This window comes from Xiphophorus hellerii, chromosome 14, assembly GCF_003331165.1.
Source record: "Xiphophorus hellerii strain 12219 chromosome 14, Xiphophorus_hellerii-4.1, whole genome shotgun sequence".
In the NCBI taxonomy this organism is placed as follows: domain Eukaryota; kingdom Metazoa; phylum Chordata; class Actinopteri; order Cyprinodontiformes; family Poeciliidae; genus Xiphophorus; species Xiphophorus hellerii.
The window spans coordinates 2,667,647-2,691,726 of record NC_045685.1 but is presented as its reverse complement, the minus strand read 5'-3'; the positions used below and the strand labels follow the sequence as shown (position 1 = coordinate 2,691,726).

The 24,080-nt window shown below is 40.4% G+C and overlaps 2 protein-coding genes and 1 non-coding gene across 7 annotated transcripts in view; 1 reads left to right on the top strand and 2 right to left on the bottom strand.

Moving 5' to 3' along the window:
- LOC116732524 (myotubularin-related protein 2-like) overlaps positions 1-24,057 on the bottom strand; it is a 28,789-nt gene extending 4,732 nt beyond the window's left edge. For 3 of the 5 annotated variants that reach the window (XR_004341814.1, XM_032582754.1, XM_032582755.1), the window contains exons 1-12: positions 18,736-24,057; positions 10,097-10,202; positions 8,527-8,550; positions 7,790-7,877; positions 7,527-7,621; positions 7,313-7,420; positions 6,616-6,714; positions 5,687-5,770; positions 3,906-4,055; positions 3,110-3,298; positions 1,731-1,916; positions 1,432-1,590 (exon numbers count right to left, since the gene is read on the bottom strand). Coding sequence is in view for 2 of the 5 variants with exons in the window: in XM_032582754.1 (XP_032438645.1) it covers positions 1,432-1,590; positions 1,731-1,916; positions 3,110-3,298; positions 3,906-4,055; positions 5,687-5,770; positions 6,616-6,714; positions 7,313-7,420; positions 7,527-7,621; positions 7,790-7,877; positions 8,527-8,550; positions 10,097-10,202; positions 18,736-19,106 (1,659 nt within the window). In the remaining 3 variants the exon portion in view is untranslated. The remainder of the gene's footprint in view (positions 1-1,431; positions 1,591-1,730; positions 1,917-3,109; positions 3,299-3,905; positions 4,056-5,686; positions 5,771-6,615; positions 6,715-7,312; positions 7,421-7,526; positions 7,622-7,789; positions 7,878-8,526; positions 8,551-10,096; positions 10,203-18,735) is intronic. The other 2 variants (XR_004341815.1, XR_004341816.1) reach the window with 2 other exon arrangements.
- On the bottom strand, positions 6,253-6,324 carry trnad-guc (transfer RNA aspartic acid (anticodon GUC)). Its single transcript has one exon. It is a non-coding gene; the product is annotated as a tRNA-Asp (tRNA).
- On the top strand, positions 10,215-17,834 carry LOC116732523 (uncharacterized). The gene is made up of 2 exons (XM_032582753.1): positions 10,215-10,630; positions 10,724-17,834. The coding sequence occupies exon 2, from the start codon at positions 11,248-11,250 to the stop codon at positions 17,275-17,277; it is 6,030 nt and encodes a 2,009-aa protein (XP_032438644.1). The 5' UTR covers positions 10,215-10,630; positions 10,724-11,247; the 3' UTR covers positions 17,278-17,834.
- Positions 24,058-24,080: the final 23 nt, after the last annotated feature.

Below are 24,080 nucleotides of genomic sequence, written 5' to 3'. Positions count from 1 at the left end.
TTTAGGTGAAAGGTTGTGCAGGCAGCAGACATCAGGACATAATGTCGGGACATAGGAGGTTGAGCAACCCTGAGACATTAGCACAGACATCAGGAAATGTCTGTAAGACAGTGATGGATATGAGATCATCTGTCTGAGCAGTCAGAAACCCTATAAAAGGTGGGTGCAAAAGAGGAACCTTTTGTTGGATCCTCCGGGCAGCTTCGAGCCAAGAGATGGACAAAGAACTCTGCAGCTGAAGAAGAGCCGGGGCCACGGAGCCGAAGACTGTCCTGCCATGAGGACCAACCCGTCAGCCCTGCAACATGTGGCTTCGAATCGCACTTCTCTCATCGGCTGGGTTCAGACCCCAAAGACAAAGATGAAGACAAAGACAAAGGCAAAGACAAAGAAGAAGAACTGGTGCCTTTTTTCCTGCCAGCACCAAGTCCTGTGTGACCTCACCATCCATGCGGAGAAGAAGATCATCAGACCTGCAGAGATCCCTGCCTTCATCGATCGGCGTCTTCCTCCTGCTGCAGCACCTTCTTCATCTTCAATCATCACAGAGATTCCTGCCTTTGCCGATCAACATCTTCCTCCTGCTGCAGCACCTTCTTCATCATCAAGCCAGGTCTGGGGTTCGAAACGTCAAACTCCGTCCGTCTCTCTCAAAGGTTCCTTTTTTTTTAGTTTTCAGTATCAGCAGTAGGGAAAGACAGACTAGATGATTGATTTTACTTATTTGATTATTTCTGCTACTGAATTAAGCTGTACTGACCCTTGCAAAAATGCTTTACTAATAAAATATTTAGCATAAAGAAAATCTAAAAGATGTTGTGGACATTCAGTTAATGAGTCACCTTAAAGTTCTTTGATGGTTGTAAAATAGCTGTGATGTTTGATTCTGGAGAGGAAAAAGTTTAAAATGTTTTTAGGTTGCTGGTAGCCCAAATTTAAAACGTCATCCTTGGGACTCGCCCGAGTCACTAAAACCTACCTGGTTCAATAACAAATGCAAGTTGTAAAATAGAGAACGAGCGACCGTTAACAGGTGTGCTCTGTGAAACTAGTTGGCTGTAGGCTGCTCAGTCTGGCTAATTCACAGGGGGAAGAAGGGTGGGACACCTGGATGTAGGCCGTCAGAAACCAGGCGAATCGTTTCTCGAAACCAGCTTAAACAGAGTTTACTTCAGTCCTGGACAGGGTAAATCCCGGCAGATTTAGGAAACTCAATTAACCCGTTAGAAGGAGAGCTGGTAGCACATCTCCCCTCTCAGAAGAGGAAGTAGAGAGTGAGACAGTAGAGACAGAAGGGGGGGGGGGGGGGGTGTTGCGCAACAACAGTCTTTGACGAGGGAATAGCATTGTAAAATGATGCAAAACCTAAATTTGTCCATTTTACATGACACTGCCCCTTTAAAACCGTATTAATGACTTTAAGTGAGTCACCTGGAATCCTCGGAGCGTCCGGTAGTAGCTGTCCAGCATCAGCATTGAGAGGGAAGTGAGCTGGGCCGTTCTGTCCCAGCCGTCACTGCAGTGGACCACTACGGATGTTTTCCCAGATTCCAGCTTGTCAGCTATTTTCACCGCTCCTGATAGTAACAGCTGCACACAACAGGGACAAATACAGGACTTACAATATCCTGTTTATACAATACAGGAACATATTGCATGAAACAAAAGGTTCTGTTGTTTTGTTTAGACTGTAGCACGTTCGTATTTGTGGATATTTATAAGAGACTTACTCGTAGATAGTCCAGCCAGTGAGTCTGGTCGATGGCAGAATGCCAGCGGGCCTCATCAATAGTCGGATAAATCACGTCCCTCATCTTCCTGAGAGACTCCCGGATCACATGGATATTCGGAATTTCCAGGAAAATAAGCTCAATGTTGGGATAGAAATTTTCATTTTCATATCCTCCGTCTTTTGCCTTCAGGTTGTTCGGGTGAACAGATGGAGAAAATCAAAGAGGAGACAGAAAAAATGAACAATTTTGTATTTACATGGACTAAATAAAGACACGTCCATTTTGAAATCAAACCTAAATGTTCCTGTTTTAGGTCATTTAGGATCATCAAAACTATGTCTATGACAGAATATTAATTGAGATCTTTTATGGATTGTTTACTTTCTTTAATAGAAGAGATATATTTACATTTTCTGAATATTTTGGTAGTCTTGGTGTTTTAAAAGGTTTCAATGGGTATACTGTTAAATAATTCAAATTATATCAATCAATAAATTGAAATCTTGGACGGTTTTAGTAAAATTTGTGCATTTAAACTTAAGACTTGGAAAAAAGAAACAAAAAACCTTTTAATTATCCTGGAATCTAGCAAATACAAATGTTTTTGATTATCATAAGTGATCTAATACAGGAAACATTTGCATTGATTTATTATCAGACATAAATCAGGTTACCAGGTGGTTTTTTTCATTCACCATAGGATTGTGCAAATAGAAATGACAAAAATACATTTGATTAATGGAAACATGACGATTTATTAAAAAAAACTCGCGTTTGTCACCAACAGGTTTTTGTGCCGGGATGAGGTTGTTTTTCTGCCACAGTCGATGTATTTCACAGAACTGCACTTTTTTTTTTTGCATCACATGAGTCACATGATCAACAACAGGTTGTTGCTACTGGCCAAAACCACGAAGAAGACGACAGGAAGTGGCCTTCTTTGTGGTTTCCCTAAAACGCAGCATACAAGTAGGCGGGGCTTGTTGCTCCGATGCCTGAATAAAACGCCGACGTCTCCTCTGATTGGCTGACAGACGATGAGCTCTAGCACCACGGCTGAATTATGGATATATCATGTAACTGTTTACATCCATCACTCCCATCATTTTTAATAACTTAAAGCAGGAACAAATTTATTCACATGTGATTTTTAATGTCATTTCTCATTAAATAGAAACACAGCAGTAGTGAAATTGTGTGTTTGGGTTTTGTAAAACAGAATATAGACAAAGATTTGTGCACATTTGTAATGAAAACACAGCTGGTGAGAAAAAATAGCTTTGTCCTTTTAAACAGTGTATATTATTATCTGACTGCAGATCAAACAAAAATATTTAAAGAACACACTTCTGTGTTAGTGTGTGTGTGTGTTGCACCTTGCTGGACAGGGCTTCACTGGTCTGTCGAGAATCGAAGACGGTGAGCTTGTGGGACTGCGCGTTGGCGTCCATGACGATCTGGAGGAAGCGCTCGTCCTCTTTGCAGCGGCTGTCCAGAGGGCCGACCAGCGGCTGGCTGCAGCGCACCACAGCGGCCTGAGACTCCGGGTGGATCCAGGACAAGACCTGCAGGAACCAGACAGGAAGTCTCAGACGTGACCTGAACTTTTCCTCGCTGTGCTGCTCTTTTCTACGACTCTCAAAACCCATCTGTCTAAGACTGCTGACTCTTCGTTTCCTCGCTGTTTGTAATGTGTTGTTGTTTTTCTTTTGTGTTTATTCTTACACTGATTGATCTATAGATGTACACAGTGTCTTTGAAAGGCTCTACATCAGCTCGTCTGGTTGTTGTGTATCTGCTCCGTCTCCAGTCGGCCTCGGCGGAGCTCAACACAAAGTTAGCCTGTTTTTCTTTTCTTTTCTTTCCCAAATGTCTTTTTATTGATTATTGGCAATATAATGAAAAATATGGTACAAAGTATAGTCAAAGTCAGTTTTGTACATGAATATAACTGACTGTTACTTTACAAACAGTCATGATTATTGCTCTATTTCAACAAAATGTGTATTTTCATTTTAGGTTTAGATTCAACCCCGTAAACTTTTGTTTTTAAGATTCTGGTTGGATATGAAAGATGATTGGCTTTAATCCATGTGATTTTGGGAAGAACTCTGTCCTAATAGAGGGAAACACAACAGAAATTGCCGAATGTGTCTGTGAAAAACGACTGACCGGTAGGCGGCGCTTGGCTCTGAATGACGCCACGCGTTCTGTGTCTTCTTCCGTCATGTTGTTGGGGAGAACCAGGATGGAGGGGTAGGTGTCACACAGCTCATAGTGGAGGTTCAGCTTACTGATGCGCCAGCTCTCATTTGGAAGACCCTGGTGCAGCATGTTCAGACACAAAGATAAGAGAGTGAAAGATGCATAATCTTCATCTTTAAAGGAGATGGGACAAAAAAATAAATCCACAAGCTGTTTAAATCTAAACTTTCATTAGATTAAGACTCGCAGAGTTCACCAACAGATCAAGAAGAAATGGGAAAGCTTAGAACCTTTGTGCTGTGGTTGAGCTTGTTGATTTCTCAACAGTGGTACACAGTTTTTATTATTTGTTTATCAGGAAATCAGATGAGTGAGAACCTTCATTTTTAGTATGTCAGGGAGCGCACAACACGATAAGATATAATTGTGAAGTCCTGCAGGGTGTGTGGGAGTTTGCCCAACTCGTCTACATGAACTTTGTTGACTTGGAAAAGGCGATGGCTTGTGTTTGGGGAACCGGGCCCTTTGATACGGACTGTTGGGTCCCTGTGTGACCAGGCTCTCAGCTCGGTCCGCACTGCCGGCAGAAAGTCTGGCTCACTTCTGGTGAGAGCTGGACTCTGCCAAGGCTGCCCTTTGTCACTGATTCTGTTCATAGCTTCTATGGACAATTTCTAGGAGCAGCCAAGGTGTTGAGGGGATTCTATTTTGGTGGCCTTACGATCACATGTCTGCTTTTTGTAGGTGATGTGGTCCTACTGGCTTCATTCCCTGGAGCGGCTCGCAGCCGGGATGAGGATCAGTGCCTCTTCCATGGCCGTCCAGGTCTGTTTGCGTTGACGACTTCACCGGTACTTTCTTTCTTTATTTCTCAGGATGTACCGAACTGTACACACTATTGTAGGAATTCTTTGGATGTTTGTTTTCTGTTTTCGTAGCTTAAGAGCGGCTTGTTTCATCTGCAGGGAGAGCTCCTTTGACCGGATGTTTTCTTCTCAGAGAAACCTTCACTCAAACGCGAGCAACAAACCTGAAATCACCTCCAGGGTGAAACAGGATGGCACGTTAAGGAGATGAAACTCCCGCTCACATCAGCTAATGTTCATGTGGATGGAAACTGAAAGTCTGGACTTTATGTCCATGGGACGTCCATTGCATGAATATAACTTGAATAGCTCTCAGTGAACAAGTGAAATTAATTACATTTGTGTCAATATCCAAATACAGAAGGACCTAACTGTATTCAGAGAACTTCCCCTGACATCCTGCTGGTGCAGAGCAGCGAGGAAAAGCTGCTGTAAGGACTATTTTCTCAAGGTAAACACAAATTCTGATTTAGTATTTTTTGGCACTCAAATGTTACAGGTTACAGTTTGGAGTAAAGCATGTCCAGCACTGCAGACGAGCCACTGCTAAGGTTTTTCCTTTTTCACTTTTAGACCAATGTGTTTATTGATTTGAAATCCAAATATCTGAGACAGAAACACGTCCAATCAGCTTGTTCACGTCGTTTCTGCCAGTTCAAGACTCACCTAGTTCTTTTCTCACTGTAACATACAGTAGTTAGAACATGAACCTATACATGTCTCCATCTGTCACGCCTCTGTTGTTTTCGCTAGAAAGTTCGACCGTGTGAGAAACTTGATTTCGGTTTATCCTGATAGTTTGCCAAGGGAACCAAACTAAAGAAGTGATTCACACCAACAGAGACGTTTTGGTGTGAGCAGCTGGGACCTGGTTGTGGTTACCTGTCGGTTGTACTCTGCTGTGGGATCGTAGACCTTCCATCCGTCCACAGGAAACTGCTCCTTGTACTTGAAGGCGAAAAACGGCTGAGGAAGAAAGTGACAACGTTCAGTCTGTTGGACACAAAGTTCCGAAACTCAAAAAAAAAGGCGCAACGGCAAGAATAAGTCTGTTTTCGTCATCGCCTTCGATAAAGACAAAAATGGGTTCAGATATAAAAAAAAAATAAAATAAAATAATAAAAAAAAAAACAACACAGAAATTACAAACGTAAGTTACAAATTAACAAAAACGCCTGTGGTTCCACATTCTGGATTTAAATCTGCCTGAGCTTCATGCAGCAGTAACAGCGTGATGTTATTCCTAGAATTATAATCTCCACATAAATCTGTACATAAAGTTACATAATATCACATAAAATGACTGACATCCACCAGTTCATCTCAGCATCCTCACTCCATCATTACACGCCACTCTGAGTTCCTGCATACTGCTTTCCTTTATTTAATCAGGTAAACCCCGTTGAGATCTAGATCTCATTTTCAAGAGGGACCTGAAACAAACTTCACTCCCCGTCGGGGAATCGAACCCCGGTCTCCCGTGTGACAGGCGGGGATATTCACCACTATACTAACAAGGAGATAGTAATAGATAGATAGTAATTTTTTGCTTTGCTTGTACTAGGTGTTTGTTTTCATATTAATAATATGTTTTAATATTCTTATATACGGTGTGAGAATCATTTTGTTGGGAGCAGCTGTCAGCGTTATGTGAGAGATAAAAGGTGGTGTGATCATTTCTAATTGCTGCATGCTGAACTTTTGGTCATTTGATCTTTAAATAGTTTTAATAACCAGTAAGCTAACAGCCCGATCTTTGTTACCTAGCAACGTCCAGGTTACCATTGTAATCATTTATTAACTGGACTAACCAGACTGCAGCACAGAGGGAAAGCATGTTTGGACAAAACCTCTTCAATGTCTGGCTGGTTCTCTTCTGGTTTGTAGGTAAACCTGGCGCTCCTTGTGTCCTGGACAATGAGAGAAAAAGGAAACGGTCAAATTGAAAGATTTAAATAATAATAAAAAATAAAAAAAAAACTAGGGATGCTCGATATTATCGTCATGGTATTGGCATCGGCCGATATTAGCTGTAAAATTTAATATCGGCCATTCTGTCAAGAAGTCGGTGAGATTTTTTGACAGGATGTCATATAAAAACAAAACTGGATTGTTTTTATATGACAAACCAGTGACAGTGATGCACAACGTCAAATTTGCACAGTTTGAGTGTTGTCAGTGTCTTAGAGAGCAAATGTCATGAATAAATTAGACATTAAACATAATGCAAGTTGAAAGTGTTGCATCATTTTCAGCCTCATTTTTAGCATTTGCATTTAGTAGCAGGCTAAATTGACAAAAATAATGCAGCATTTTAATTCCACAGTAGAGAAAGCCATAAAGTTTCAGTAGGCATAGGAAGAAAATATTGGTATCGGTATGAGTTTTACTATATCGGCATATCAGATATCGACCAAAAATCCAATATTGTGCATCCCTAAAAAAACCTGTGTGGACGAGATTTGGAGGTCGGGTTCTTAGAGGAGAGTAGAGCATAAAAGGTTTTACCTTACAAACCAACTCGATTCCCTTGGTGTCATCTCCTTGGTTAGGAACAGTAATGCTCTCCAATCTGCTTATAGTTCCCAAGTTAACATCAAGAATAAAAGAAGAGTCCTTAAAGACAACAGGCTGACATTAGCTCACTGCAGAGACACCGAGGAGAATCCTGGAATGTTTAACACAGAACATTGTAGGAAATAAAAAGGAAGAGAAGGAACACCTTGATCGAACTGGTAAAGTAGATCTTGTAGTCAGTGATGGTCAGAGTGCCAGTGATAAGACCACTGAATGGACAGATATACATAACATCTTTAACTGAATACGATTACATCCACAAACACACACAAACACGACAACAAGAGAGAGAAGACAGAGAAAAGGCTGTTAACTGGTTAATGGCAGAGTGAGAAGAAAACCTGGATATGATGAGACTGTGACAAATATGATGCCGGAAGTGAAACGCATGAAAAAGGAGAACAGTACCTGTGATCTGAACAGTTTCTCCTGGCAGAAGAGGCACTTGGTTGTGTGAAAGTTTGACGAGCGCGCCGAATCCCAGAGCTGGACGGTTCTGAAGAGAGCAGAGAATACGATCACACACTGGTCTACAACCAAAATATCTGTTTAAGGATCTTGTTGATGTGCTGAATCCTAAAATCCCATTGGTTTTGCTCAATCAGGTCAACTTTCTGAACTATGGAGCAACATGAGCATCAAAATGCAGGACTTGTTCTCACATCTGGAGAATCTGATCAATGAGTGATGAGCAGGAGGAGAGATTCCACCAGGACAGAACAGAGATGGAGAATTTTACACAATGAAGACGTCATGTTCAGTTAATATGTACTTACATTTACCAGTGCTTAATATTCAATCTACGGAAATCCAAGTTTGCAACATTTAATTAATTAAAACATTTCTTTTCTCCTGAAACGTTTTTTGGATGAGAAATATTTACAGAAATGAACTGATAATGTCACAAAAATGTCATCAGTTTAGTCAGAAGATTGAATTTCTCTAAATCAAATTAGAATAAAAACTTGACCTGACTGAGAAACATGGGTGTCATTTTTGAATTCAGTGTTGCAAAATAGTCCTAATTCAGTTGAAAAAACATAGACAACTTCCAAAAATGTTGTATTAGTAACGCTATGTATGAAATATGATTAACCAGGTGAAGGAAATGCACTGTAAACATGTGAGACAAATATAAATATTACCCAGGAACTCAGCCTTTTGGACACCTGCAGGTAAAACAGAGCAGAACACATTCATTCATTCATTCAGATGGAAATGAACTCAAGCAACAATGCAGCGAATAAGATTCACTTTCTGAATTTTATTGCTTCTTGAAAAAATGGTAGCAGAAATGCACAGTATGAAAATGAACAAAGGTACAAAAACAGAAAAACATGAGACAGGAAGTGATGACTGTATTCAGACAGACAGACAGACAGACAGACAGACAGAGCTGTGAGGGTTGAGTTCAGATCTACACATTTGGAAGTGCAGGTGTACAGGGAGTTCATAGTTGGAAGAATAATCCAACAGCTATTATAAAAGGCAAATTTATCACAAAGACTATTAATAGTAATCAGTGTTTAGACATGACTACACATGGCTGACTGCAGCTCAGAGGGTAGAATGAGGGTAGAATGTAATCAGAAGTTTGTAGATTCAGTTCAAACTTCCTCCCGTCACTTTTCCCCGTAGAGCTTTTAGTGGGAATGTAAGGTTCAACGTTTAGGTCAGGGAAGAAATCAGGGATATATTGGTATGGTTTAGAGTTCGGCTAAGATCAATGAAAATTGATCGATTTTCTTTCCCCAATTGGCTGCAAAACTTCACACAACCTTCACTGACACAGACGCTCCGACTCACAGAGGTTCAGCAGCAGGTTGTATCAGACGCCCAACTCTGTTGGACGAATATTTTCAGGCCTTATTCTGGGTAACTTATTATTCCATGTGGATTGGTTGAACTGATCAATATGTTTGAATGGGATGTTCAGTGAGAGTGCTGGTGGCAAGTAACTGAATTTTGGGGGACAGTTTATTTTATTTCATCCATCCAGAGTCACAGAGCAGCAGAGACGCCCAGATCCTCCAGGTATCTAAACAGAGCTCCATTCCATTTTATAATAATAATAATAATAATAATAATAATAATAATAATAATAATCATTATTTTACCATCCAAAAAAGTTGAGATCCACAATCTCTCTTTCAACATGCAAACACCACTTCCATTTCCATTTATCATTTACATCCGTGTAGTGACATATACTTATTTAGTTTTAAACCATCAAACATAAAATAATATGTCGAGCTAATAAAAATATGACCGACAATGAAAATCAATTACAATCGACATAATTGTCCTCTTCACAACCTTTCAAATGATCTCCTAAGTCGACTTTTCCCCAAAGAGACAGAAACAGAGGGAACCATTGAACGATTTCAGATTCCTGTGTATCCAGTAACAGTTTCAAATGAACTTGAACTGAGTTAGACTACATGTAGAAAATGCAATACAATATCTTCAGTACCTTTCAGAGGCTGGATAATGTTCCAGTTTGGGCCAAACGACCGGAGCAGTTAGGACTCTGTTAAATGGTTTTACTCTAACTGGTGCAATGAAAACATTGGACATATTTTTCTGATCTGTCAGAAATAGCTCAACGTTTTCCAATAATGTTGCCCTGATATCCAAAATGTGACTACAGATTGTCTAGTTTTTTCTTAGCATCAGCCTCGAGTTTGTCGGTTTTAGATGGTGTGTGATAGTTACCCTGGTATCCCTGTTCAGAACATCTGGTGGCGCTGTTCTTGGGATCTGACTGGATAAGGTGGCTGCGATTAGCTGCTTACACCACTCCACATGAGAACCTGCAGAACTGAAGGAATGACGGGAAAAGCAGCTCAGGAAAACTCGTTCTTAGTTTGTTCCTATTTCGGTTCCCATTCAAACCGTAAACTTTTCAAAGTAAACTTACTGTGGCTGCCATCAGCAGCAGTTTATACAGTTTGGGTTAATTTCATGATTCTAATTTGGTGTAGATAAGTTAAAGTGATGTAAAATACTTATACTTATTATTAAAGTGTGCAAATGGTTCCGAAGCGGAACCAATGTTTAATGTGTTGTTTCATTCCGGGACATTTTATGGTGACACGCAGCACTCTGTGTAAGGCAGCATGCTTCTTTTTTGCTGTTAGTTGATGGAGAGGTTTCGGTGAGGCATTAAGGCTCGTGTAGCTGATTGCAAGAAGACGTTACACGGAGTTTTTTTTGTATTAACCCTTCCAGGTTGAAGCGGCCAATGAGGTACGCATTTTTTTTTGTATTAATTTGTGTCTAATAGTTGTCTATTCTCTAAGTGAATGTGTTTCTGTAAATATGTATTTTGTGTTTGTACAGTTCTCACGGCATAGTTATTAAACGCCAGTAACAAAGAAGAACGCCTTGTGTCCGTGATCTGCTTGGAGGGAGTTACAGTGAGAACTCAGTCTGCTCGACATGAGGTGGCGAGACGAGGAACTGTGCCTTTCAGTCGCTGAGCAGGGGAGGATTCGTCGCACTCTAGCATCACGCAGATAAGATTGTGCAACACCAGAAACTGAAGCAGCAAGCGCTTTCAAGTTTACATTGATGTTCCAACAAGTGATACATTTAAAATAAGTTAAATGTTAGGAAGTGGATCAACTTTGTTTTAAGGAGACACTGCAAGTGTTAAAATTAAGTAATCTGGTGTTCTGCACAATTCTGTTTAAGTTCAAGGTTTTATCTAAGTTTTTGTAAACAATCATTTTACATATTTCTGTCATTTAGATGCTAAAAGTGTTGGATAATTAAGTGCTCAGTTTTTGAGTTGGTTATTGTTAAGTCATTAGTTTTGTAAAGCTATAGCTATATGTTACCAAGTAATAAGTAAACATTGCATAATGGAGCAAATGACTGACAATGAAACTAATAAGGGCGACTTATTTAAAGACAGTAATGGCGCAACTCTACAGCAGTCATCTGAACCGGAAGAGGAGCCAAGAAGAAGCCAAAGGACTAGAAAGCTTACTGAAAGGGCTCAAGAACTGCATGATACTAAATCAAAAAAACTGCAAGATCGTTTTACCAATACTTACGATAAATGGAAAGTGACGGCAAAGCAAGCTAAAAGGGTGATAAATGGAACTCCATCTTCTGATGTTGTGCAGGAATTGATGAGTAAGATAAGTTGTGCATCTGCAGATGTGAAGCACAGTTATGAAGAACTGCGCAAATGTGTTCTTCCAGGTAATGAGATCCGTCGCAGAGTAGACACCTGTGATGCTGTATCTGAAATAATCTTGAAAAATGCATCCACTTATCTTCACAAGGAAGACCATGATGATCAGACAAAGGATGTTGTCTGGCCTGAGTCTGGTTCTGTGTTTCTATCTTCAGTCTCTAATACTACAAGTAAAGGTTCTCGAAGTTTAAACTCTGCTAGCAGTTCAAGTATGAAGTCCAAACAGTCGAGCCTTTCCTCTATTAAAAGACAGGAGGCTGCTGCAGAGCTAGCTGCTACACAGGCTGCTTTAAAGGTTCTGCAAGAAATAGAAAGTGAAAAACAGGAACTTGAAAATCTTGAAGAAGAAGATAGAAGGAAGATGGCATTACAAGAGGAAGAAAATGTGGCAAGAAAGAAAGCACTGGAAAAAAAACGCAGACAAATAGAACGTCTACAGACTGTTAAGAAGTTAAGTGCGGCAAAGGCACGGCTGCAAGTTTATGAACAAGAAGCAAGTTCAGATGAAGAAGTTGCAGAGTTACTTCATAACCAGGCAGCTGAACGACATCGATCTTCTGGAGCTAAAAGAAGTTCCTATGAACATCCACACCAAGCAGCCAGTGCCACAGCTCTTGCTGAAGCAATAGCAGAGTCTATTAATGTGAGCCGTCTCCCAGTACCTGAACCTTCTGTTTTTACTGGAGATCCACTAAGATACAAGGACTGGAAGATGTCATTTCAAACACTAATAGGTAGGAAAAACATCCCTGTAAATGAAAGAGTTTATTACCTTCGTAAATACGTTGGTGGATCTGCAAGAAAGGCCATTGAAAGTTATTTCTTATTAGGAACCGATGCAGCTTATGATTCAGCATGGGTTATCCTGGAAGAAAGATTTGGAAGCTCCTTTGTGATAGCTAAAGCTTTCAAAGATAAACTTGCATCGTGGCCTAAAATAGGACCCAGAGACAGTGTTGAACTGAGGGATTTTTCAGACTTTCTTAGGGGTTGCCAGGCTGCAATGTCCCAAATTAAAAGTCTAGAAGTACTGAACACCTGTGATGAAAATCAAAAACTTCTCACAAAGCTTCCTGATTGGTTAGTTGCTAGTTGGAACAGAAAGGTGATTGAGCTCGAAGAAATTTGCAATAATTTTCCTACATTCAGTCAGTTTGTGGAGTTCATCACAAGGGAAGCAAAAATAGCTTGCAATCCAGTAACTTCTCTTCATGCCTTGAAATCTGGTGATGTTGAAAAAATAAAGACAACAAAGACACGAAATGTTGGCGCAAAGGTGTTTGTGAGCAACTCTGAAGAGAGTCCGGAACATAAAGGCTGCATCTTCTGTGAAAAACAAAATCATGGCATTCAGAAATGCTGGAAATTCAACGAAAAACCAGTTCAGGAACGTCTTAAGTTTGTCCAAACAAAAAAATTGTGTTTTGGATGTTTGCAACCAGGACACCACTCTAAGAACTGCAAAAGAAGAAGTCTTTGTGAAACATGTAAAGGAAAACATCCAACGTGTCTGCACGAAGAACGTGAAAGAGCAAATAGGAAAGAGAAAAGCAATGATGAGTATGCAGAGAATGTAAAAGTCTCTAAAACCACAAAATCAAAGGAAAAAACAGAGCACAATCATAATGTTGAACTCTCAGATGAAGCTACATCAAACAGAGTAGTGCAAGGCATGGACGACATGTACTCTTCTACTGTTGTTCCTGTGTGGTTATCTACGTCAAGTAACCCAGAGAATGAAATTCTCGTTTATGCTCTACTTGATAACCAAAGCGATACGACATTCATCATGCAAGATAAGGCAGATGTTCTGGAAACAAAAGGAGAACCTGTGCAGTTAAAACTCTCCACACTTTCATCCAGAAATACAATTATCCCAAGTCAGAGATTAGTTGGACTGCAGGTGAGAGGTTTTTATTCATCAAAGAAGATTTCTCTACCTGTAACCTATTCAAGAGAGTTCATTCCTGCTAATCTAAGTCACATACCGACCCCAAAAACTGCGAGAGCATGGCCTCATCTAGAGCATCTTGCAGAGGAGATTGCTCCATTGATCGAGTGTGATGTAGGACTACTCATAGGTTACAACTGTCCTCAGGCTTTGTTACCTAGAGAAGTGGTGTCGGGTAAAGATGACGAACCATTTGCTCAAAAAACTGATCTTGGATGGAGCATAGTCGGTTGCGTTAGCCCGTGTGTTGATTATGGTGATGCGATTGGAAGCAGCCATAAGATCATCATGAAGTCTGTGAAACCCCAGTCTCAGACATCTAAGAACCTCACAACTGAGGTGAAATACATTTGTAGGACTCAAGTTAAGGAGTTCATTTCTCCACCAGATGTGTTGAGGATGCTTGAGTCTGACTTCAGTGAGAGAAGAGTTGAGGATGCAAATTTATCTCAGGAAGATTTGCGGTTCCTATCCATCATGGAAGAAGGAGTCAAAATTAAAGCAGATGGTTATTGTGAAATGCCACTTCCTTTCAAGAAGGATCGACCAAATCTCCCAGATAATAAGGTGTGTGCAGTTCACAGACTCCGATGCTTGAAAAGGAGATTTGAAAGGGATAAAAAATACCAAAATGATTACGCAAACTTTATGAGTCAAATCATAGCAAATGGTGATGCAGAAAGAGTTCCAGAAGAAGAAATTAACAAAGGTTCTGTGTGGTACATTCCTCATCACGGAGTCTATCACCCACACAAGCCAGGAAAGATACGAGTCGTATTTGACTGCTCTGCAAAGTTCGAAGGTGTGTCATTAAATGATTACTTGCTCAGTGGGCCAGAATTAACGAACAGTCTGATAGGTGTTCTCTGCCGTTTTCGTAAAGGACAAGTTGGCATAATGTGCGATATTGAGCGCATGTTCCATCAATTTTATGTTAAAGCAGAGGATCAAGACTACTTGAGATTTCTCTGGTGGGATGATGGAAACATTCAGGCTCAACCATCCATCTATCGTATGCGAGTTCATCTATTTGGAGCTGTATCATCGCCAGGCTGCGCAAATTTTGGGTTGAAACATGTTGCGGCCCAAGGTCAAGGTCAGTACAGTGAAACAACCATCCAGTTCATTGAACGAAATTTTTACGTGGATGATGGACTGATAAGTGTTGCAACCAAAGATGAAGCTATAAGGTTGGTAAAGGAAGCAAGACAACTTTGTAGTTCTGGCAATCTACGACTTCACAAGTTTGTTTCCAACAACCAAGATGTACTTGCATCCATTCCAGAAGATGACTGCGCAGATTCAGTAAGAAATCGTGACATGACTCTTGGAGAGTCACACATAGAGAGAGCTTTGGGAATTAAATGGTGTGTTGTTTCGGACCAGTTCCATTTCAGAGTGATTGTGGATGAACGCCCACTTTCTAGAAGAGGTGTTTTATCAACAGTGGCATCCATCTATGACCCACTTGGGTTTGTAGCACCATTTATTCTGGTTGGGAAGCAAATACTTCAAGAGATGTGTCGAGAGAAGATTGGATGGGACGAGCCATTATCTGAAGATCTCAGACCACGATGGGAGTCTTGGCTGTTGGACTTAAAGAATCTATCCGACATAAAAATTCAAAGGTGTTATCTCCCAAAAGATTTCAAGGAAGTCGAAAGATATGAGTTGCATCATTTCTCAGATGCAAGTGTTAAAGGATACGGTGAATGTTCTTACTTGAGAGCAATCAGTATATCGAACCAAGTCTACTGTTCTTTAGTTATTGGTAAGGCCAGGGTGACCCCTACAAAGGTCACCACAGTACCCAGACTTGAGCTTTCAGCAGCTGTTATTGCTGTTCGAACAAGCAACCTGCTTAAAAAGGAGTTGGATGTTCAAGCCCAAGAATTCTTCTGGACTGATTCAAGGGTCGTTCTTGGATACATTAACAACGATGCTAGACGATTTCACATATTTGTGGCAAATCGCATTCAGCGCATACAAGAAGGTTCCAATCCGGATCAATGGAGATATGTGACCTCTGAAGATAACCCCGCGGATCATTCATCAAGAGGTCTGACAGTTAAAGGACTGGTTACTTCCAATTGGTTCACTGGTCCAGATTTTCTCTGGCATAACGAACTTCCTGCTAATAATGTTAAGGTGGGAGAATTGGAAGCTGAAAATCCAGAACTACGAAAAACTTTTGTGCATAAGACCCTAACGACAGAAGAATCTTTGCTCAGTCGTTTCTTAAGGTTCTCAAAATGGACAAGACTGGTTAAAGCCATTGCACGACTCATACGATGTGTCAAAGAGGTCAAGGGTTCACTCTCCAGAACCAACAAGGTCACCAGTCTTGAGGAGAGGAAAGAGGCGGAGTTTTTCATCATAGCTACAGTCCAAAGGGCAGTATTTTCTGAAGAAATCCAAGATCTAAGCTCCAAAAGGGAGATAACAAAGAACAGTGCGAACAGGCTGCATAAACTGAATCCTTTCTTAGATGAAAAGGGTGTGCTCAGAGTAGGAGGTCGGCTGGAACGTTCTTCTTTGCACACATACATTAAACATCCAGCAATCTTGCCAAGCAAAACCCATATATCACAGTTGCTCATTGACCACTTCCATCAAAGGGTTCATCATCAGGGTCGTGGGATGACCATGAACGAGCTCCGATCAAACGGCATCTGGATATTGGGATGCAGTCACACAGTGTCTTCTTACATTTACAAGTGTGTGAAATGTAGAAAGTTCAGAAGAAATACTGAAGTACAAAGAATGGCAGATTTACCGTGTGAAAGAGTGGAAGCATCACCTCCCTTTACCTATTGTGGAGTGGATTGCTTCGGTCCATTTTACATTAAGGAGGGAAGAAAGGAACTTAAACGCTACGGTCTGTTATTCACATGCCTGTGCTCGCGTGCTGTGCACATAGAGCTACTTGATGACATGACATCTGACGCTTTTATTAATAGTCTTCGAACATTGATTGCCATACGTGGAAATGTTCGGCAGCTTTGGTCAGATCAAGGAACCAACTTTGTTGGAGCAAGACGAGAGTTCTTGGAATCCGTAAAGGAAATGGACCAAGAAAATCTAACACAATTAGGTTGTGAATTTGTCATGAACCCACCATCTGCTAGCCATATGGGTGGAGCCTGGGAAAGGCAGATTAGGACAATAAGAAGTGTGTTGACATCCATTTTGGATCATTCATCCAAAAGACTTGACATTTCATCTTTACGTACATACCTTTATGAGGTCATGGCGATCATAAATAGTAGGCCCATAACAACTCACCTGCTCAGTGATCCCTCTGCTCCACAGCCTCTTACACCGAATCATATCCTGACCATGAAGTCTTCAGTGGTTTTACCACCACCTGGTGAGTTTGTGAAAGAAGACCTTTATCTTCGCAAAAGATGGCGTAAGGTACAATATTTGGCCAATGAATTTTGGACCAGATGGAAAAGGGAATACCTGCTGAATCTTCAGCAAAGGAACAAATGGTACAAGACACAGAGAAATGCCAAGATCAATGACATTGTGATTCTGATGGATAATAGTCTACCCAGAAATGAGTGGAGACTGGCCAAGGTCACTAAGGTGTTCCCTAGTGAAGATGGAGTCATTAGGAAACTCGAATTGTTGATGAGTGATGCAACACTTGATGACCAAGGAAAAAGAGTTAACAAGCCAGTATATCTTGAGAGACCCATCCACAAAACAGTTACTTTAGTCGAAGCTGAGTAGCTCAGTTCTGTGATACATGACTTGTTGGATTACAGATATTTGTTGTTTTTCTTTGTATTCAGGTGTAGTAGGAAATCATCTGTGATTTGGTGGGAGTGTGGCTGCCATCAGCAGCAGTTTATACAGTTTGGGTTAATTTCATGATTCTAATTTGGTGTAGATAAGTTAAAGTGATGTAAAATACTTATACTTATTATTAAAGTGTGCAAATGGTTCCGAAGCGGAACCAATGTTTAATGTGTTGTTTCATTCCGGGACATTTTATGGTGACACGCAGCACTCTGTGTAAGGCAGCATGCTTCTTTTTTGCTGTTAGTTGATGGAGAGGTTTCGGTGAGGCATTAAGGCTCGTGTAGCTGATTGCAAGAAGACGTTACACGGAGTTTTTTTTGTATTAACCCTTCCAGGTTGAAGCGGCCAATGAGGTACGCATTTTTTTTTTGTATTAATTTGTGTCTAATAGTTGTCTATTTAAGTGAATGTGTTTCTGTAAATATGTATTTTGTGTTTGTACAGTTCTCACGGCATAGTTATTAAACGCCAGTAACAAAGAAGAACGCCTTGTGTCCGTGATCTGCTTGGAGGGAGTTACACTTACAGTGCCTTAAAAAGATCAATATCATCGGTTAAACTCTGAAAACAATTTCAGAAGCAACTGTAGACCAAAGAACTGAGAACACCAAGAAGGTCTATAAGTAGGCGACAGATGACGCTTCATTCATTTATAAAAGTATGTAAAACCAGACATATGGATTCAAAAACAATTACAAGGGTTTCTACGTCACAGACCAAACATCCAAGATACTGAATCTAATGTTAAGTCAACAGCAGTAGTCATAATGTTACTCAGGTCTGTTTTAATCATCTGAAAATCACAACTACAGCTCCGTTAGTCTAACCTGGTAGAAACCAGGCCCTTGTTCTACACGGAGGGCCCGGGCTGTCATTGATAAAACGACAGGCAGAAGACAATTCTAAAACAGAGCCGAAAACCGATGTCGTCACTACTTCTCCTGGTCGCTGATTGGCCCGGTAGAAATTCTACCGGAGGGAATCAAAGTGAACGGGAGAAAGCCCGGACTGTCTGTCTGGCGGAATATACAGGAAGGCAGCGAGCAGGCTGCAGTCCTGTGCTTCAAAAATGATGTTCGTTTCATTTGAAAATTATTTTATTTATACCTTTTTATCACTTGTTTAAAGCCATAGAAGACATTCGAACCCAATACCTTTTTGTTACAACTCCATTATGTACTCTTGTGTTTATTAACAAATGCGATAACTTTTATCATAACTTACTTTAATCGTTGTTTTTAACTCAGACGGGAACGAAAATATCGAGAGCAAAAAAAAAAAACAACAACAACAAACTGGCGAACGGGTGAAACATCCAAGCAGCCAAACTGATGTAACTTTACTGAACCGGGTCGGATCAGTAAAGCTGGGTCTAAACCTGCTGACCTGTCCGCTGCATCGGAGCTGGGTGGACTGGAGGTCGGAACACTCCAGGCGCTAGGGATCGCTCTGGCTCCATCCTTTTTCTCCATTTCGCTCAAGAGTTCAGTCAGACGAGATCCGGGCAGTTTTCGGCACCGAAGCTGCGCTCGACTCGGTTCCGTTTCACTCCGGGTCGCTGCTTCGGTTTCGGCTCTGCGGTTTCCTCTCTCTGCAGCGTCTCTTCCTCTCTGCAGCTCCGCCTCCTTCATGCGGCGCATCGGTTGATCTGCGTGATGATCTCCGTATTCAGCAACCGGAAGCGACAGGCCAGGCGCGGCCGCTGAGCTCAGCCTCAGCCTCTTCACAGCGGCAGGAAGTTTCATGGAAGATGTCATCAGAAAACAAAGCCTCTGCAGAAGCTGGACAGAGAACCTGCTCTGTGGTCAGTCAAGTAGAAGGCAATTATTTGCTGTATTTTGTTTGATAGTGATCCCCCCAACCAGCTAAAACGCCATTTTGAAATGTCTTTGAAATACACATTTTCTACTAAATTTCACTATACACTTGCTAGAGGTCGCACTCTACCAAATTTCTTCTACTGTTACTGTAAATATCCACACAGAGTCATTTTGGTACAATGACAATAGGGCAAAGTGGAGGCCTCGTGATTCAGCTGCTCTATTTTCTCACATTTATCTTTAATGTCCTTCTAAACAATGACATAATTCAAAGGTTGCTAAAAATTGAAGAGGCATTTAGAGTTTCAGGGAATAAATCTTTAACTCACCATTTGACTTCCAACCTTTATTTTCTCCATCAGTCAGTAGAGCCTCTGAAGGACTTGTTTCAGTGGACTTGTTTCAGTGGACTTGTTTCTCTGAAGACATTTTTAGCTGACGGTCTCATTTGCGCAATTATCTTTAAATGTTAATCTGCCCAGCACACATTTCTTCAGAAACTATCAGTAAGCATTTTCCTGGCCCTCCCACCATCTTTGCCACCACACTATAACGGAAATCAAACCTTTTTCCAAAACGACACAATTTCAAAAATGTATTATTTCCTGCTTTCTAACTTCTTGGTAACATCTGATTACCCTGGTACCGTTTGGTCCAATAAACTAAATATAAAAATAATTGATGTGCAATTACCTGCCACTCTGTCCTTCTGGTCCGGCCATATTCTATACATCTACAATATTACAAACATCTATTTATTATCTCCAGGATCTATGAACCCAAAATTAACTGAAAAACAATATAAAAGATAATCAATCATAATAATAATTGGACAAAATGGATGAAGACAAAGCTTCAAACTAAGGTGAACTAATCAAATTGTATTGAATAGTTTGAACAGGGAAAAAATTGCACAGAATATTTCTTTGACTGGTAGGAAAACTGAAAATCAATGTCGTCATAAATGAACATAATAAATATGTAACTCCTCCCCACCAGGAGTTAGGAAAGCATGGAGGTATTAATCAGTGGTGAAAATGAGGATTTCAATGTTACTGATCACCAAGGTTAGCACAGTTAACTAACAAAATAAAAACTGGAATTAAGAAAACATTAACTGTAATAAATAAAAATGATAATTAATGGGGGACAAGTATAACTAAATGGAACTACATCATGTGTTTATAAAAATAAACCGTACTGAAATGACAGAAATATCTTTTGTTTTTGTGTTCATGAATCCATGTGAAATTGATTCAGCAGCTGAACGAAACTAAAACGGAGAAAGAAATGGTGCATCTGTCCAAATGAGACACAGCGGCAATCAATGCAGAGGGAAAAGTTGAGATTTCAGAAAATCGGAATTTAATAACAAATATTTACACTGAAGACAAAATTCAGGGAAACCCCTCCAACCCCCCAGAATATTACTTGACAAAGAAACATTAGAAACAAAAGCAAATGGAACTATTTTTCTGATGCCCCACAAGCCCATCAGTTTACAGTTGCTCCGCCTCCACAGCCGTCACTCTGAGGCGGATGAAGACGGATACGGTCAGAGTCAGAGGAGCCCAACATGCAGACAGTTTATCAGGAACATCAGCACCTTCTGATCCCCTCAGCCAAAAAGCAAAGTTCAATTTCATATCCACAACTTCTGAGTCAACACTGGGTAAAATGTTTTTCCCTCTGAACTCAAAGACTCAACAGAAAGGTAAATAAAGAGATAGGTTTTAGACAATAAAACAGGTTCTGATTGAGCTAACGACGTTATAGTGCAAATTAAACAAACGAGAAAATAGTTTGTAACTAAAAAGCTAACAGTTCTGCCAAAATAGATGTTTGCTGTAGCTTCCACCGAGCTGACGAGTTTCATTTCATTTTCAATTGAGCTGAAACTGACCCACACATACAGGAGATCTAATGCTGCTGTGAGCTTTTCCCCATGTCTCCAGAAGGTGGCAGCAGTACGCCTGTCTGGTGAACCTGCCGTTTGTAGGGTGAAGAGGTAGAATTTCGATGGACAAAGGTATATAGCACTCTGAGCAGGAGATGAAGTCAGACAGCCAGTTCAACGTGTGTGTGCAAGACTGAAAGGCACAAGTAGACAAACAAACCTACGAGCGGATTGAAAAGTCGACTGAGGAAGTCAAAATAAGAGATCCCACACACACACACACCAGATATCTGGTCAGTGTAAACACTCGTGTCGACTGTGAAGAGGGTTTCTGGTTCTGAGAGAGGAAAAGGAAACGTGGCTGGGTTTAAATTAAAAAGAGGAAGCGCTTATAAAACAAGGCACTTTTTGTTTGACTTATTTGCAAAAGCAGGGTCTGAGAAGGGCTCAAAATAAATCTGATGTAATGACCATCACTAAAGACCGTTAGAGCTTTGAATTCAAGAGTCAAGAACATAACTGATCATTTGTGACATGGTCTAAAATATCACCTACTTACTCAAGAGCTGATTTTTAGAAAATTACATTTTTGAAAAACTTTCATAAGCCTAAAGGAAAAGAATCGATTTAGTACCCACAGTATCAACTCCTAACGTATGACAAAACCATCTTTCTTTTCCTCTGCATGCCCTCAGTCTCAAACAGTGGCAGGCACAAGGCACGATGTGGCTCCTGATCCGAGGCACATTTTAAAAACCGTTAGCATGTCAATCTGCTAATGCTACGGCTAACACTGGGGTCTGTTTTTAAAATCAGAGAAATTTTAACCTTCTGGACTCATTTGAAGTCTAATCAATTTAAACATCCAGAAATACTTGAAAAATTCAAGGTTGGTGAAATATTTAGACAGCCACACTTACACCACAGGAAGTGAAAGAAAGAAGTGTGAGGGAGTTTCATCTCGAGGTAAACAACATGCTGTAGCTGACAAAAACACATTTATCAAGTTAACTCAACAGTTTTCTCGCCACAACCACAGTTCTAACTTCATCCCTGTGAGATTCATTTTACTCTAATAGAACCTTTGATAGAACCTGCAGTTTACTGGAAACTGTCCAAAAGTCCAGCTTTAGCCCTCAAGTTTTTTTTTCTATGCGAAACAGAAATATGAATGCAATATTGTCTCAACAGCGCATATCTTCTTTTTCCTCTTCCAAGGTTAATGCACAGTTCCAGTCCCTCTGCAAGCCTCAGTTCTATCACCATCCAGGAAGTCAACCTAAACACAGTTAACTAAAAACACTTCACCTGTTTTCATAAACCCTGCATTTCACCATCCAGCTTTTAAATTTGATGACTAGAGCCTCAAACTCAATCCCTCTGTGTTGTCTGCATGTAATAACATTCACAACGGGTTTTTTGAATATTGTCATTTTAAACACTCTTTGCCAGTTTCTGCTTTCAATTGAACAGTCTGGTTTCAACTGATACAGGAGAGGAGCAACTCTTCAAAGGACGCAAATAAACTGCAGCTGGACTCATGGCAAAAAATCTAAAGCTTAGCTTACAACTTGTGGGGTAGTGTTTATTATTCCTAGTGTGGTTTCGCTTTGTTTTTGTTTTTTTTCATTTCAATTCTAAAGTTTTATTATGATTTTTTCTATTCAACAATACTAAAACCGCTGTTGGTCAAAATGATTTGTTTTTCAGAAACTCATCTTCCAGATTTGAACTCTTATAGTTACTTTCGTGGCTTACTGGTTGTAGGTATTAACTGCAAATACATAATTTCCTGCACCTGTCTTTACCTTTAATCCAACATGGCAGTGAGTTCCACTCAACTGTTATTATTATCAGTGATTACAGAGAGGAGAGAGGCACACAGTTCCTCCATGACGGCTCGTCTCTGATCAACATCGGTAACAGATGTTTAGAATCGCAAAAAGTTCCTGACAGTGACGACCTCATAGGAATAGCTGACATTTAAATTCATAATAAATCAAGTTTTCATCTGTCTTCAACTGAAAAATTTGCAGACGCAGCTGCTTTAATGCATTTTCACTGCAGGATCAGAGCAGGGATAGATGCAGCGCCTGAAGTCTTTATAGCACAATCCTTCCACATTTGGTAATGTTACTCTCTTATTGAAAAGATATATTCAGTTAATTTTACAGAAATCTACATACAACTCTTCTTTTGCAATTTCAATGAAAATAAAAAAATAACTTTCCGAAGCATATTTGACTGCAATCACGACCTCAAGTCCTGCGGTGAGCCAGGTAAAGAAAGTCCTTCTCAGACTAAAACATAACTCATCACCTGTGCAGCTGTCGGCAGCCCAGGTGTTTGCAGCTCACATAAATACATTTGACTCACCGCATGGAAGCTCAAACATCCCTACAGATGAAGCACATCAATCAGTTCCCTTTCAGTCGACCCAAACAGCTGCCAGGTGATTGGGCGTCTTAACGTCGTCGTAATTTCTGATTCTGCGTTCGGCGGCCTGAAGTGGAGAGCGTGTAGAAGTGAAAGGGATTTTTCTGGACGGGCTGAGTTTGAGTTTTCTTTGTTGGTAACTGGCCTGAGAACACTCACGGTACCAAATAGTCGCTTTCCTAAATTGTCTGTTCTCTTGTCCTCTTTTAAAAAAATAAAATAAAAATAACCTTAGTCTCTCTTAGTTAATATATTATTCAAACTTCTGATGAACTCAATAATGTTAAACGATGGTTTATATTAAATAAGAAACTATAGAAAACCCGACCTGCAGCGGCTGTGTGTGCATCCTGTCCTCTGGAGCCCTTAAACGTCAAGCATTGAAATTCTTCAAAGCTTTGCTGTGTGTTTAAAATGTTCAGGTAAAACGCTAAAGAGAGATATTGCATAATTCACCAATTTGTCAACTTTTCTATTAGGTACAAATGAAAGAGATAGTTTTCCAAAACCAAACCAAGCCTCTCCCTGTGCAGTGTGTGTGTGTGTGTGTGTGTGGGTGTGGGTGTGCGCAAGTATGC

Bases quoted from the DNA above. Each gene is read 5' to 3' on its own strand.
- LOC116732523 (XM_032582753.1), top strand. From the start codon at position 11,248: ATGGAGCAAATGACTGACAATGAAACTAATAAGGGCGACTTATTTAAA.